Genomic DNA, 15,213 nt, shown 5'->3' on the forward strand with positions numbered 1-15,213 from the left:
TTTACTGCATTCTGTAAGGAAGAAGAGAAGGAACTGGAAGCTGTAACAGACTTGTGTTATGAACTAAATAGCTGACTTTCTGAAAGACCACTGGAAAGTTGCCTAATAGTGGAAGAATGACAGGCTAATGCATCCTGTTCAGATTTGGGGGACTGAGAATAGGTTCTTGTGTGAAGCTATCAGTTTAACGTGGTGTAGTAATAGCAACTAGGAAATACAAGCCTTTTGGTTTAAACAAGACTTGAGTTGTCCCCAACTTCCTGTAGACTACCTGAATGTGTAAGAGAGATGGTGGGTATCAAGGACTCATTAGGGCCCTTCCTGATACAGACCTTGTATAAATACTTACCTGGTGCTTCTGTATTGGATAATGGGAAAAGGAGAGGAAGAGCAATGGGAATTGTGCCAAGTCCTTCTGACCCCATTGGCCCCTTTAGAAGTGACCCAAGGGAGAGAACTGCTAAACCTCTCAAGTGAGAATCAAATGACAGATGTTTCAGCAGAATCAGTGTCTCCAGTATTTTGACTTGTTTGTCCCATTGTACTTTTTTCATAGTTAGTCCTTGTTGCTTTTGTTTGTTTGATTTTTTTTTTTTTTTCCTGCTCTTTTAAACTGTGGCAAGTAGCAGCAGATTGCTAGAGGATACCTGGCTTGGTATTTTTGTAGTTGAATTTTTTTTTTACATGACTTAAGAATTGCTTGCCTTGGTGATTGTAGATGGCTTATGGACAGGAAGAAAACGCCTTTCCCTGCAGCGTTAGTCTGCTGTGTTGCATGTATTTTGCTCAAATATTGGATTCTTGAAGACTTCTGTTCTTTACTTCCCTGCCTTCAGCTGGGAGGGGGCACTTGGAGGAAAGTTGGGAATATTCTCTTGGAAAGGCATGTGCTAACCAAATTTTATCTCCCGTAGACCAGCCTGCCTCAGAACAGTATGTCATATACCGGGGCATTGGGTGTGTTTTTCAGGTGCTGTGGGAAAAGATTTCAATAGGCACAAGGGACAGAGGTAGAAGAGGAAGGAATTAAACTTTTGTGTCAGGTGCCCATTGCCTCTATTTATTACTCTGCTTTGAGAGAAAAATTGGAATGCAAATTACTAGAACATCTTCATATTAAATCACTGACCTGTAAGGTTACATAGGAGAAAGTTTGAGAGAATATATTGTGAATCTTAATATTTTTTTTTTTTACTTCAAATGTGTAAATGCTATGTTTATATTGATTCTCTGTGCAGTTCAGAGCCAGTTTCTATTAATAGGCATTGGAAGTAGATATAAAACTGGAATTGCTAAAATAATACAATGTGGTTGACCTAAAGCTATGTACTTGTATTTGTTTTAGGGGTTGTTTCTCTATTGGCTGTTCACCCTTCTACAGTAAATACGCTTGGAAAACAGCTCCTGCCAAAAACATTCGGACAGTCTAATGTCAACATTGCACAACAAGTGGTAAGGAGACTGCGGGGTTTTTCTATTGCTTGTACAATTGCTCACACATACTGTGAATCTGACATGTAGCTTGATAGTTGGTATCACTTGCCATGGGCAGATAGGCTAAGCTTGTTTCCAATTTTAATAGACTTATGTTAAAACAAATGTTCTTTTGCATAAAGAAATGCAAAGGTGACTGTCAGTGGATACCTGAATATTCAGGTGGCTTTATCTTTTGCTAGTCTTGCCACTTAAAATCAGTGCCTCTTTCAGATTCTGCTTTGAAATCTGACATAGGGAAATACAAATGAAGTCCATTAGCACATTTTTATTGAAATTGAAGTTAGATGGAAGAAAATTGAAAATAGAACTACCTTTCTTAGTGCTTAATTTAGATATCCTTTTGCTTAAACACTTACTGTGAGCTTTGTGTGAGATACATGAAATTAGAGAAAGAATCTCATAATGCAATAGATAATACATAGGCTATGAGAAGTCACTTTTATAGTGATCAAAATTGAAATTTGGTGATCTGAAAACGGTTGGTCTCAGTTCATCTTCTGGAGAGCAACTGTAACATGAAAACATCTGAAATAGAATATGTCTTATATGTGGGTTTATTCTTGATATGAAAGCAATTTTCCATCTGCCTTTCCCAACTGTAAGCTGTAAGGAGTGTTTTATAAAACTGAGGCTGCCTGAATGTATAAACTACTGCTTTGGCCGTATGGGTGTTGTGACAGCCTAGTCCCTCTGCAACAGGCAGGATATCTGTGTAAGTGCTTCTTGACCATACTTGGAAGCTGTTACTGTGCTTAGATAGCTGCTAGAGTATAACTGTCAGTTTGAGGAGGGAAACAAAAGAAAACAAAAACCCTCAAACCTCTGCATCCTCCCATGTTCTTAACTGAATTACAGATCCACTATCACTATGATTAAGTCATGAGCTTCACATGGCTTGAGGAGACTGGGACAGGCTGAAGATTATTGAGTAATGAAGTGTCTGTATAATTGCAGATCACTCACTGTGCTGTATTTCCGGCAGTGATGGTGGATTAACTACTTCCAGCAGCCGTTTGGAAGTTGAGAGAGTAGCGAAACAAGTTTAACTGAATGAAATTGCTCCTGCAGTAGGAGGCATTTTATCAATAAATTTCCAAACAAGGAAACTCTCAGTAGTTAGGCATTCCTTCAGTTTAAAATCAGAAACCAGCAGTAGGAGGAAAATGTTTTAACTATAGATCATAGGTATAATGGCACAGAGGGGCTCCCTTCTGGGCATTATTGTGAGACTGGGTGCATACTTGAGCTTAATGTTGAAAATGAAATGTTCTTTCAGGTAACTTACAAAATGTTTTCTTAAAAGTACCAAAACCATGGGATAATAATGAAATTACAGATTATCTGATGCTTTCTTAAATTTTCAATAATAAGTAAATTAATGTTTACAACAATGTTTATATACATATAAAATAAATTCTTGTGTCTTCCAGCACAGGTTTAAATTGACAAATCTTCATCTATATTATCTATGATTAATTTTACATGGTAATGTTATTTTAAAAATATGATTCTGAAGTAATAACTACTAACAGTGGTTTTGTTAGTGTGATTCCTGTGGGAAATTTACATTTGCAGTCATATTTTTTTTCAGCACTTTGAGTCTTACTCTGAACATATTAGCATTATTTTTTTTGTGAAAGAAAGGGCCTATATCAGCATATTTGTATTGGCTGTTATCAGTATAAAATTATGTAAGTTGTATGTCATTAAAGAAGAGATGGCAGTTTTGTTTTGTGAATATAGAGGGAGGAATTTCTGGTGAATTTCTGTTGATTTTACAGTTCTGAAGGGGATAGCAAGAACTATTAAAAAAAAACCCCACCCTGTAGAACCCTGAAAATTAAGACATTTTCTGCCAATGTATAAAATGTTCTTAGGAAGCAGGGTTGAGGAGATAGCTTGTGACCCTGCACAACTTTCTAACCTTTAAATGGTAAAACCAGGTTTTTAATACTTAAATACTTCATTTTCTGAACTTGCGCTCTTTGTTCAGGTAGTCTGATTTCTTTTTCTTAATACTGACCCATAGAATTTTTTCTGTTGAGTACAGTTGGACTGTGTGGGCTGTCTTGCTGTTCTTATCTGTTGTCCTCATCTTATTAATTCTTAAGGAGCTAAACTGAAATCTTGTTCTCTTTTGAACTGAGGAAACTTAAGAGAAACAGCATGTGCTTCTTTTTCTACTTTTGCTGCCCTGCCCTGCCCTGCCCTCCTGTCCCTCTGTTTTGTCGAAAATCATCCTCTCTAATTCTGTGTATAACCTTTAATTTTAGGGTGTTCCCAGTGACTCAATACTGCTTAACTCCTTTCATGCTCCTTCCTTTCAAAGTCATGGTTATTTATGAACTTGTGAGTTAGGGGTATTAACATTTCTATTAGAGCAAATAATACGAAGTAATTCCTGAGAAGATTCTGAAACTCTAAACTCTAGGGTCTTCCACAAGAGTGATACATTAAAGCCTATAATTCTGGCTAGTTTGCAGACTTCTGTGAGTTAGAATGGGAATGCAGAGCAGGTTTTAAATCTACTAAACAGACTTCACTTTTCCACTCTAGAAATGAGCCTGTGAATTTGTGCAGCTTTCCATTTATTCCTTTGTACTGTTGAATATTTCAAAACACTACTGAGTGCAGTAGATGTCCATGGTTTGCTGCTGCCAAATGGTTTGTTTTTCTCCCAGCTGTAATTCCACCCCCTCCCTTGTGCTGGCTTGGCTTTCATCTTACTGCACAGCCATACGAATTCTAGATGTGGCACCAGGGTGATGGTGGGGCTGTTTGTGGAGTTGGGAAGCTAGGGAGTGGAATGGGACCCTCTAATTTTAGCCTCTGCAAGCAAGATGTTGAATCATCTCTTCCAGTCTTCTGTGTCTACATCCTAGGGAATAAAAAATGGATAACAGCTTTCCTCTGTTCTCTGTATTGTCTTCATTATGTGAATAGCACACTGGTGGTTTTCAGTCTTTTGAGACATTTGGTGAACCAGACCAGTCAACAGCAGAACTGATAGAGGTTTTTTCACAGGGAGAAACTCACCTGCTTCACATACGTCCTGTGCCTGTTCAGAATTTTCGGTTATGAAAGTAGTAGGGGAGATTGCTTGATTTTTCCATAAGAATTAGAAGCATTTTAAGTATGGAAGTAAGCTGCTAGAAAGGGGAGGAGGACCTAAGATTTTCCAGAAGTGGATGCAACAAACTCAGTGAGGTGACATAATATGAAGATACAGTGTCTGTGAAGAAATGCAGCTGTCTGTCCATCCAGGCAGCTGAAATCATTAACATCTAATAGTCACTACATTGCCTCTTGCATTCTACATTTAACAGTTAGTTGAATTTTGATTCGTTTTAACTTTCACGCATAAAATGTTTTATTTTGAGTTTTCAGTTTTTCAATTTTATTCTTGTTGAGGCTAAATTTTCAAAGCTAGCCTGATGAAGAAGATGCAGATTTTGTTAATGAGGGAGAATGCAGCTGCAGGAAAATATAGCAGGCTTGTGAGTTTAGGTTCATTTGATGTTTGCTTCATTTACCTGATGTCAGGGATGCAACCTTCTCTTCACACTGGGAGGATAAAACATAAATGCTCATTACTTTGGGAGGGCTCTAACTATGTAATATGTAGTCTGAAGGTTTTTATGCTAGTGTGTATAAATTTAATGCATGTAATAAAGTAGGTAGAAAGCATTATTCATGTTTGGATAATGCATCATTTGAATAATGCAACATCTAACTATCTTTGAATACTTAGGATCATTTTCCAAATAATTTTATCCTTATTGTAGGTTATTGGTACACCTCAGAGACCTTCAGCGCCAAATACTATCCTGGTAGGAAGTCCACATACACCCAACACACATTTTGTATCACAGAACCAGACTGCAGATTCTTCGCCATGGTCTGCTGGGTGAGCAAAATAAAAATTAGAAAGGATTAATTTTTCTAAGTGTTCACTGTGATAGTGAGTGTACTCTTCAGGCTAGCAGTGTGAGACAGACATTAAAGTATACTGTACTAAAACCAAGTATAGTCATACAAGAATGAATACCCCCTCATTTGTCATAAAAACAACTAGAATATTTTCTGTAAATACTGGTGGATATCCTCATCTTACTTACCTTTAGAGAATTCAGCTCCTAAAAGGACAGTGGAATTCATCTGACTTGATTCAGTTTTTAATTTGGCATTTCTGTTTTTCTGGTGTATTTCCAAAAAATAAAAATCATTTCAGATTGAAAAAAATGTGTGGCGAAGTATCATTTGAAATAAGAATATAGTTCTTACTGGAAAAAAAGTATTAGATGCAATGAATGCATTCTTTTGGAATATTTTTCTCATGCAAGCTTGTTTTTAAGGGTCTCTTGTTAAATGTAATTGCTTTAAAACTAAATTTATCATCAGTATCTGGTTAGGCATAAATAGATTTCTACTTTGGAATTACACAATTAAATGAAATGTAGAAAATTAAGAAGTTCCATTGTTGATACTAATTTTGTAGCTACTTTTACTTTTCCTCAAGTTACAAGGAACTTTTTATTTAAAAGATATGCAGAAAACCGTTATGCTTCTTGCATCTGTTGTAACAACTTCACATACTGTGTAACTTCAGATCTGTGTTCTAGTGTAGTGTTTAAGTTCAACTAGTATTGGGCTTTGTCTGTTCAGTGATTATTAGATCTAATTTTTTTTTAAAACTAGATGGGCTATTTAAATTAAAAAAAAAAAACAACACATTTTTTGTTTTGTTTTGTAATTCACTTTTCATAGTTTAGCATGTATCCCTCTATCCCTTCTTGTCTTGAAGATTATAAGGTTTTGTTTATTAACTTCTTGAAGGAATATCACTATTGTTAACTTACCTGCTAGCAGAGTTGCCAAAAGGATGAATTTGTACTGTGTTTCAGCATCAAGATACTAGAATTGTTAATTATTGTAAATAGTAGGGGAAAAATTTCAGGAAAAATGTTGGGAAGGGGTGAGAAGCAGAAAAAAAGGGAAGGCTTGGTTTTTGCAGCAGTGTACCTGTATTTGAAAAAGAGACATTAAATATTCCAAAGTTCACATCTTCTTAAAATATATATTATACGTATATTTAGGAAGCGGAACAAAAAAGGAGAGAAGAATGGCAAGGGTTTACGGCATTTCTCTATGAAGGTTTGTGAGAAGGTACAAAGAAAAGGAACCACCTCATACAATGAGGTGGCAGACGAGTTGGTTGCAGAATTCAGTACCACTGATAATCACATTTCACCAAATGAATCAGTAAGTATGTGGGAGGTCAGTTACATGTGAACTGAATGGGGGAAGAGAAATTTATTTTGAGACTTTTGTATTTCTTTTCCTACTGCTAAATGAAACAGTTCAGACATTACCCAAGCTTACCCATTTACTGTAATATATTTATTTTCAAATATTTTCATCACAGGTATGTTTTTGATTAATGCACTATGTCTACAGCAGGCTTATGATCAGAAGAATATTAGACGACGTGTCTATGATGCCTTAAATGTTCTTATGGCCATGAACATTATCTCTAAGGAGAAGAAGGAAATCAAATGGATTGGTCTACCTACTAACTCGGCTCAGGAATGTCAGAATTTAGAGGTATATGTATTAGGAAATTCACATAGATTTGTGTTTGAGTAAATGTTTGCAGCTTTAATATGTTCTGATCCAAAATGTACATGTGATCTCCTGAGACAGCAAGGTAGAATAGTGTGGTCCTGTTGACTCTTTTTTTTTTTAAATTGTATTTGTATTTACAGAACAAACATTTAAACTTTCAAATTGCTTAAATATTTTTTTTTTAATGCTTCTATGTCAAAAATACAGCTTTGTCACTGCTTTTACTGTATACATGAAATGGTTCTGAGTGGAAGTTACTAATTAACTTTACAGTTTGATTATTTCCAACATTACAATAGTGGTGGTCAGGGGTCAGGAAGATTGTTTTCTCCAGATTCCAGACAAATAATACACCTGTGATGACTGATGCTGCATGTAGACCAGTATATATATGCATTCCTCCTTCTGTGTTGTTGGAGGTCATGTGTATTTCTGACATTTGTCTTACATGAACATGTCAGACTTTTTTACTGCATGTCTTGGGTAAGAAGTAAAATATTTTATACTGAAAGGCATTCATAAGTTCTGGCAGCATTTATTTTTTTTTTTAAAAGTATCCTGAGGTTTGCAGGATAATAAAGTTACTGAGGTTTACTGAAGTCAATTTACTTTATCAGAATAGAATGAGACTTTGTAGGTATTCTTAATAAATCTAAATTCCCTTCAGCAGGACTGAAAAATCAGTGTAGAAGCTGACAAATTGGAAAAAAACATTTTGGAATCTATCTACAGAGGGCTAATTCTATGGAGATTTTTGTTTGATTATTTTGTGTGATAATTGATTTTTCATTTAGTACTGTAATTGCTATTTAGATTTTTTTTTTTTAAAAGGAATCTAATCAATCTGAGTTTTATTTAAATATTTATCATCCCAAGTGAAAATTATTAGCTAAAGTCATTGGGGCATAAATAGCAGGGTGAGTATGGAAGGTAAAGTGGTTTGAAGATAATGGTGCTGTGTGCTGAATAGGGAACCAGCTAGCTGGAGGGATTTGGAAAGTAGATCTTTCTGGATCTGTCTCACAAAGCATAGTATTACCAGTAATGTCGTAGCAAAAGAAAGAGAAGAGTAGCTCATTCAGCTGCCTTTGATGTCATGACTGATAAAGTCCTAAAGAAGAGTAGGATAATACTAGTACTGAAGTAAAAAAAAGCAACTTAGAATGTAATAATGCACAGTGAACATTCATGTGTTTAAGATGGGAGTTCTGTTAACCATTGAATAATTGAGCCAGAAGTGTAATACAGGCTTGAAAGCAGCAAAAATCCCAAGATGTGTGGAGCTTACTTGGGGAAATTGCAGGATTCCTCCCTTCCACATTACTGCTTTATAAATATTCTAACTCCTGTTTCTGCAAGCTCTGTTGACATTGAAATTTAGCGACATTATGTGACAAGCTTTGCAATAGGACTTTTTAAAATGAGTTTGTGGAAGCTAATTTGTTTAATTTGTTAAATAATCAATATTGCTTAGCTTCACCCTTAAACTGTTGAAAAATCAAGCCAAATAGTTTATCAGGGAACATAGGCATTTGAGGGGTCCCCATCAAGTATTTAGGAACTTAAAGTCTTTTTAAATTTGTACTTTGTGTGCAAATTAGAATATTAGGTTTGGTAAAATATGTCCTGATAATGCAAAAAGAGAGGTTGTGGAGGAATTAATAAGGTCTGTATCTTGAAGTAATATGGAAGGCAGTGTAGTTTATGTGTATGTGATAACAAAATATCCCAGGTGACTTGCAGTAAGGTTTTTGCGGGGAGGCGGTTATTTGACTTATTTTCTAATGTTAAATGATAAGATCTGGTCCTACCCTTTTTTTTTTTTTTTTTCTTTAAATATGATATAACATCATGCCTTTTGGCAGGTTTTTCAGCTATGTACACTTCTGGGGTTTTTTTTCACTGAAAATGAACAGAAAACTGCATTCATGTGAATTTTTAACTCCAGTTATTTTCTTGTTAGTTAGATATTTTAAGGACCTAAGAACAAAAGTTGATGTTCAGGCCAGTAGACTGTCTATCCAGTATGTAGCCTGATAGTAGCAGTTAACCTAGGAAGAAGTATACCGTTAGAGAAAGTATTTAGTGATGTTTTCTCCTGTAACTTGTGGTTCAGGCATAACCCGAGGCAGATACAATATCCTTCTATTTAATAGCCCTCAGTTAATTTTTCTTGCACAGATTTTTTTCTCTATACAAAGTTTGCTTTTAACATTGAGTCTTTTGTGGCACTGAGTTTCAGGTCCATTAGAAACTTCTTATGAAATACATTTGTTGTTTCTGAACATACCCTGAATATAACCTCTAACTTTTTTATTTTATTTTATTTTTTTTCTTAATTGGAAGTGATGATGACCTGGTCATTCCTTATTCACTTTCTCCATCCTATTCATAGTTTTAGAGAGATCTCCCATATTCTCCCTCATTATTTCATTCTCCTTTCTGTAGAGTCCTATTTTATTCATTAGTCCCTTGTATGGAATCTGTTCTATAGCATTGATTATCCTGATTGCTCTTTTGTATGATCTTTCTGAAATAAGAACACCAGACCTTCAGAATTTGAGATGTAAACGTTCTGGGTTCATACACTGACTGTGATAATTTCTGTTTTGTTCTCTGTTCCTTGCTTAGTAATTCAAAGTTTTGACTGCTGTGGTGTACTGAGCTGATGCTTTTGTAGATACTGTAATTTAAAATTTCTGCTGAATGTTATTTTATTTCTAAAGTTTGCATGAATGGGATTGTTTCCTCACACATACCACATTACATTTACTAGAATTAATTTTGATGATGTAATCACTCGATGCTACAAGACACTTTGAGTGTGCTTTGTGACGAGCTCTCTTTTTACTATGGCAGATAGCCCAGCATTGTTAGCAGATTCTATTTACTGTTCATCCCCTTATTCCAATCCTCTGTGGTAACAGTCTGTAAATTAAGTCCCTATGGGAATCTACCGGTGAGCTTCCTTCACTGGGAAAGCAGTTTATTTCCTACCATTTTGTCTCCTGTCTTTTATCTTATTATTCAGTATGTGTTTAATACTGAGGGGACTTTTTGGTTCCATAGCTGCTTCATTTCTTTAAGCATCTTTGATGGATCTTCTCCAGTACCTCCAATATCAGTAGACTACATCAAGTGGATCCTTCTGGTCTATGTGCTCTTTGCCTCCTTGAAGGAATGTGGATAATTCTTTGAGGCATAACTTGCTTGCAGATATGTTTTTACGCTTTCCCCAGTTTTTGTACTTCATTCCCCAGTGTTCTAGTTCTGCTCTTTGTTACAGTTTCCCTCTATGCTACTGATGTGAGTCTTGATAGTTAGGTCTCTAAATTCTCTGCAGAACCTTAATGGTTGACATCTTAGGTCCTGCCTTCAGTTTTATGCTATTAAGATGATTTTAAGGGGAGATGATGTTGATATAAAATGGTATTTAAAAACAACAAACTAACCAATCCTTTTTCTGTCTTAAGGTGGAGAAACAGAGAAGGCTTGAAAGAATAAAGCAAAAACAGTCTCAACTACAAGAACTCATTCTACAGGTACAGTCAAGGTACTCTTGTCTATAGGGCAAGGTAACTTATATCTGTAATTCTGTTGTTTTATCCCAGTGAGGGATGGGAAACCTCTTAATTACTAGAGGTGAATTTCAGGGTAAGGCATATGCAGTTTTAATTTAGCACTGTAGTTTAGCTGGGAACATGCTGTTGGCCCTGTTTGCTGTTGGCAAAGCCAGCAACATTTCATGAATTACCACGAGTTCTTTTGCAGTTTCGGGTATGTTTAAACAGGATTTATGCTGACAGGAGCTGTAATTCATACTGTACCTCTGAATTTTCCGATTCAGTTCTTGTATCTAGAATGTTTTTCTGTATTAAGAGTCCACAGATAAAACTATGACTGTACAGTTCTCATAATGCTCTTTGTCTTCCCTCTCTTGGATGTTGCTACCCCTGCTGTGTAAGTGGCTTAACTGCTGTGAAACAGTCGCTGAACTCCTTCCTAGATTTCCCTAATACACTCTGGGAAGCAGTAGTCTGTCGCCGAAGTCACTGCTGCTGCTTCACCAGAATGTATCCCTTAGTAGTTGCATTACTTATGCAGTAGGAATGAAAATGTTGGAGAAAGAAAGTACAGACAGCTGTGGGACAGCAATTTCCACAGCTGTCTGATTTTTATCAGCCTCTGTCTTGGTTTTGGATTTTGTTTTTAGTTCCTGTTTATTTCATTTGATTCCATGACCAAAAAAATACTTTTTCTTAGTTTGGTGCCTAACTGTAAGATTTATAACTTGGGTTTTAATAGTTAACTTGAATTTTTCATTATTACAATTGCTAGTCTTTAAAATATGAACATTCCATTCTGAAAAGCAGTTTTGGTAAGATATGAGAGTGAAGTCACTAATCTTAATTGAGTAATTCAGAAACATAACGTTAGACATTCAGATCCCAAGCATTAACTGCTTTTCAAACATATAATTTCTGCAAAAATATAATATTAATCATTCATCTGTTCTTATGGAGTGCAGTAGCTAGCAGGGAATAGTAAACAGTGTGGAAGTAGGATGCTGTATGAAAATTCCTTTTTCCAGTCATTGTTACCTCTTCATTCTGTCAAGGTCCTGATGCAGTTATTAGAATGTGCAGTTTTTTTCTCAGTTAACTTTTACTGTGTTGTATCTTCAGTACTATCATTTATGTCTCTTGTTGCATCTTAACATGCAGCAATATGGTGAACACTCTGTCCTTTTCTGCATTTACCTGCTACAACCATTGCTGGTATTCTTTATCTGAGGGGTTTTTCATTAACAGGCTCTTGAAGGTTTAATTCCTATTGTTATATAATTATTGCTTTTTCTAGCAAATTGCCTTCAAGAACCTTGTTCAGCGAAACCGCCAAGCAGAACAACAGGCAAATCGACCGCCACCTTCCAATTCTGTCATCCATTTGCCATTTATTATTGTGAACACCAGCAAGAAGACAGTGATTGACTGCAGTATTTCAAATGACAAGTGAGTTAACAAAGTTTTCTATCTGGCTTTTGGTACAACTATGAGTTTTGTGTTCATGCTAAAGTGTTCATCTAGATTTGTTCAAAATAAAAGACAAAGAAATTTACTTGTGCCTTTTGTAGATTGAGAACTTGCATTTCAGACAGATAAAACTTACTCATGTCGAATAGAAACAGAGTTTTATAGAGCTTCTAAATAACCAGAATAATTGTTTTCACATTTAATAATGTCTCTAAGCCTTACTATCTAGAGATGTTAGAAGCAAAGTAAGGCAGCTCTACTGGAGTTTTGTATTGTACTTTGCCAACAAATGGCTTTAACATTAACAGCCAGCGGAACTGAAAAGGAATTTTGCTTTCAGAACTGCCGTTCTCTACTTTGGGTTCAAAAAGCTAGGCTTCTCATCTGCTAAATAAAAGCTGAATGTAGCAGTAATTTCTGCTTACACTACTAGCTTACTAGAGAAGTTTAAAAACATTTTAAAAAATTACACAGCAGGCAGAGGAATGAGATTAAAGAAAAAATTATCAAACGTGCAAAATGTTTAATTAAAACTCTGTGCCTGTTAAACCTGTTAATGATTTGCATAGTATGTATAATTGCAGTTTTAGTCACTTGCTATCAAATACATAAATTTTGAAAAATTTGATTGCTTAATGTGATGTGTCACTAACACTGTGTGTTAAGCTTTTGAAATGCTTCAATTCCTGAAACTGGAAAGGTAGTTAAAGTAATTTAAGCTAATCAAGACATTTTTCCTCTCCAGGTTTGAATATCTATTTAATTTTGACAATACTTTTGAAATTCATGATGATATAGAAGTACTAAAACGAATGGGAATGGCTTGTGGGCTAGAATCTGGAAGCTGTTCAGCAGAGGACCTAAAAATTGCAAGGAGTTTAGTTCCTAAAGCTCTGGAACCATATGTGACAGGTTAGTTACTCCAAGAAGAGTTGTTTTGTTTTCCTCCTTAATATGGGACTCAAGGAAAAAACATGAAAATATCTAAGATGAGTTAATTTCCACTGATTTGAGGTGAAGATTTCTAACAAATTCTCAAATATATATGCTTTTTTAGTGTAACTTAGGGAACAAATAAGATAGAGATTCATAGAAAATGGGCTGTTGCTCTTCCCAGAACCACATTTTGCATTATACCAGACAAGTAGATCTTTGCAGTATGTAATTTTAAGAGGACAGTATGTCTCATTGGTTCACCTAAAAAGGCAAAAGGTAGGAAGTGCAAACATGGTCATGGCTTCATTTTATATTGTTTTATGATGTTCATTATGTAAGAATACTGAAGACATCTGACTTGCTCACTTCAAAATAAAATTATTTTTAATGTATTTTGAAATTGTGCTGTTGCACTAGCTCCTTGGTTTTTAATTATGCTATTTTGGATTTTGTACATCAATATGTTTTGTTGTTTTGGTTGCAAGATTCCTTTTCTGCACTTGAAAAGGAATTAAGCATTTCCACTGAATTAGATGAGTATGTTTTGAAGTATTCTTGAAATACGTGTTGTTTGTTTTACAGAAATGGCTCAGGGATCAATCAGCAGTGTATATGTCACATCCTCATCAGGTTCTGCATCAAATGGCACAAGATTTTCAGCCAGGTGAGATGAAATTATCAATTAGTTTTTAAAATCTATGACCATCAGAGGAACTTAATCAGAGATTAAATACTTCATGAAACAAGTTCTATTCTGATTAAATGTGGTGTGGATATGTGTTTAGGCTTATTGTCGGGCCTTGTTTTTCCTTGAGTAGTGGTGGTTCTTACCGGTGTCGTTAAAGAAATCTTTACCTGTATAGTTGCAAAGAAATTGATTAGACTGGTGTTAATCTTGAATGTATTATTTTTGTTGAGTTTTGAGTCTGTGGCAAGAAAACAGATACTTCCCTAAATATAAAGTTTAGGAAATATTCTCCCTTGGTCATTAGTCTAACTTAAAACACACAACTTAAACAGCAACAGAAGCTGGTAGAGTGATAAACTTTTATTTATGGTCATGGCCATCCAGCCATTTCTTACCTATTAAATAGTCCACCCATCAAACCCATATCTCTCCAATTTAGAGGCAAGAATGTTGTGGGGGACTGTATTGTGGGCCTTCTAGAAGCCAGGGTAGATTACGTCTGTGTCTTTTCTCTTGTTCATTGATGCATTCACTCCATTGTAGAAGATCACTTGATTAGTCAGGCACAGTTTGCTCTTGGTGAAGCCATGTTGACTGTTGCTGATCACCTCCCTGTCTCCCATATGCTTCAACATAACTTCCAGGAGGATCTGTTCCATGATTTTAGCGGGCACTGAGATGAGGCTGAAGAGGAAAGAGCAGGTTCTAGATTACTTTGACTCCTTCTACAGCAATGACTGTTCTATGTTAGAATCACTGGGAGGCTCTGCCTTGGAAATTGTTTGGGAAATTGCTATACCATTGAAATTCTTGAGGAAGTCCTAATTTTTAAGACATTTCATAGAATCATAGAATGGTTAGGATTGGAAGAGACCTTAAAGATCATCTAGTTCCAACCCCCCTGCCATCAGCAGGGACATCCTCCACTAGATCAGGTTGCTCAAAGCCTCATCCAGCCTGGCCTTAAACACTTCCAGGGAGGGGGCATCCACAGCTTCTCTGGGCAACCTGTTCCAGTGTCTGACCACCCTCACAGTGGAGAACTTCTTCCTAATAATTTGTGTTTAAAGGCAAAAATCCTGTATTAATGGGATTTCTTTAGGCAAGGAAATAAAGCTTTGTTCTTGTTCTTTGAAGACAGTCTTCTGGCAGCTTTTTCTTACCCATCAGCTTTCTGCCAGAGTTGGAAGGAGGTCCTTGTAAAGATACAATATCTAGCTTACTTCACAAGATTAATGCAATTACATTTTTAAGCTTTTTTAAAAAAAAAAGAAAAAACAAAAACCCACCTTTTGGAGATGATAGGCTTACTTGAATGCAAAGCAGGGGGGGAGGGGGTGGGGGAATAACTTGCAAGGGAAACTTCTCAGGGGTCTGTGGGACTAGCAATCATGAGGAGCATGATTCCTAGTGTGAATGACTCCAGCACATTCC

The 15,213-nt window shown here is 35.9% G+C and overlaps 1 protein-coding gene across 1 annotated transcript in view; it reads left to right on the forward strand.

Moving 5' to 3' along the window:
• Nucleotides 1–15,213, forward strand: part of TFDP1 (transcription factor Dp-1) — a gene marked incomplete at its 5' end in the record, with an annotated part of 31,857 nt that overhangs the window by 13,417 nt on the left and 3,227 nt on the right. The window contains 8 exons of the mRNA XM_029085233.1: nt 1,346–1,452; nt 5,283–5,404; nt 6,594–6,759; nt 6,955–7,101; nt 10,596–10,664; nt 11,983–12,134; nt 12,901–13,067; nt 13,674–13,755. Of these exons, the coding sequence (XP_028941066.1) occupies nt 1,346–1,452; nt 5,283–5,404; nt 6,594–6,759; nt 6,955–7,101; nt 10,596–10,664; nt 11,983–12,134; nt 12,901–13,067; nt 13,674–13,755 (1,012 nt within the window). The remainder of the gene's footprint in view (nt 1–1,345; nt 1,453–5,282; nt 5,405–6,593; nt 6,760–6,954; nt 7,102–10,595; nt 10,665–11,982; nt 12,135–12,900; nt 13,068–13,673; nt 13,756–15,213) is intronic.

Source organism: Antrostomus carolinensis, unplaced genomic scaffold (assembly GCF_000700745.2).
Source record: "Antrostomus carolinensis isolate BGI_N321 unplaced genomic scaffold, ASM70074v2 scaffold34295, whole genome shotgun sequence".
Classification (NCBI taxonomy): Eukaryota; Metazoa; Chordata; class Aves; order Caprimulgiformes; family Caprimulgidae; genus Antrostomus; species Antrostomus carolinensis.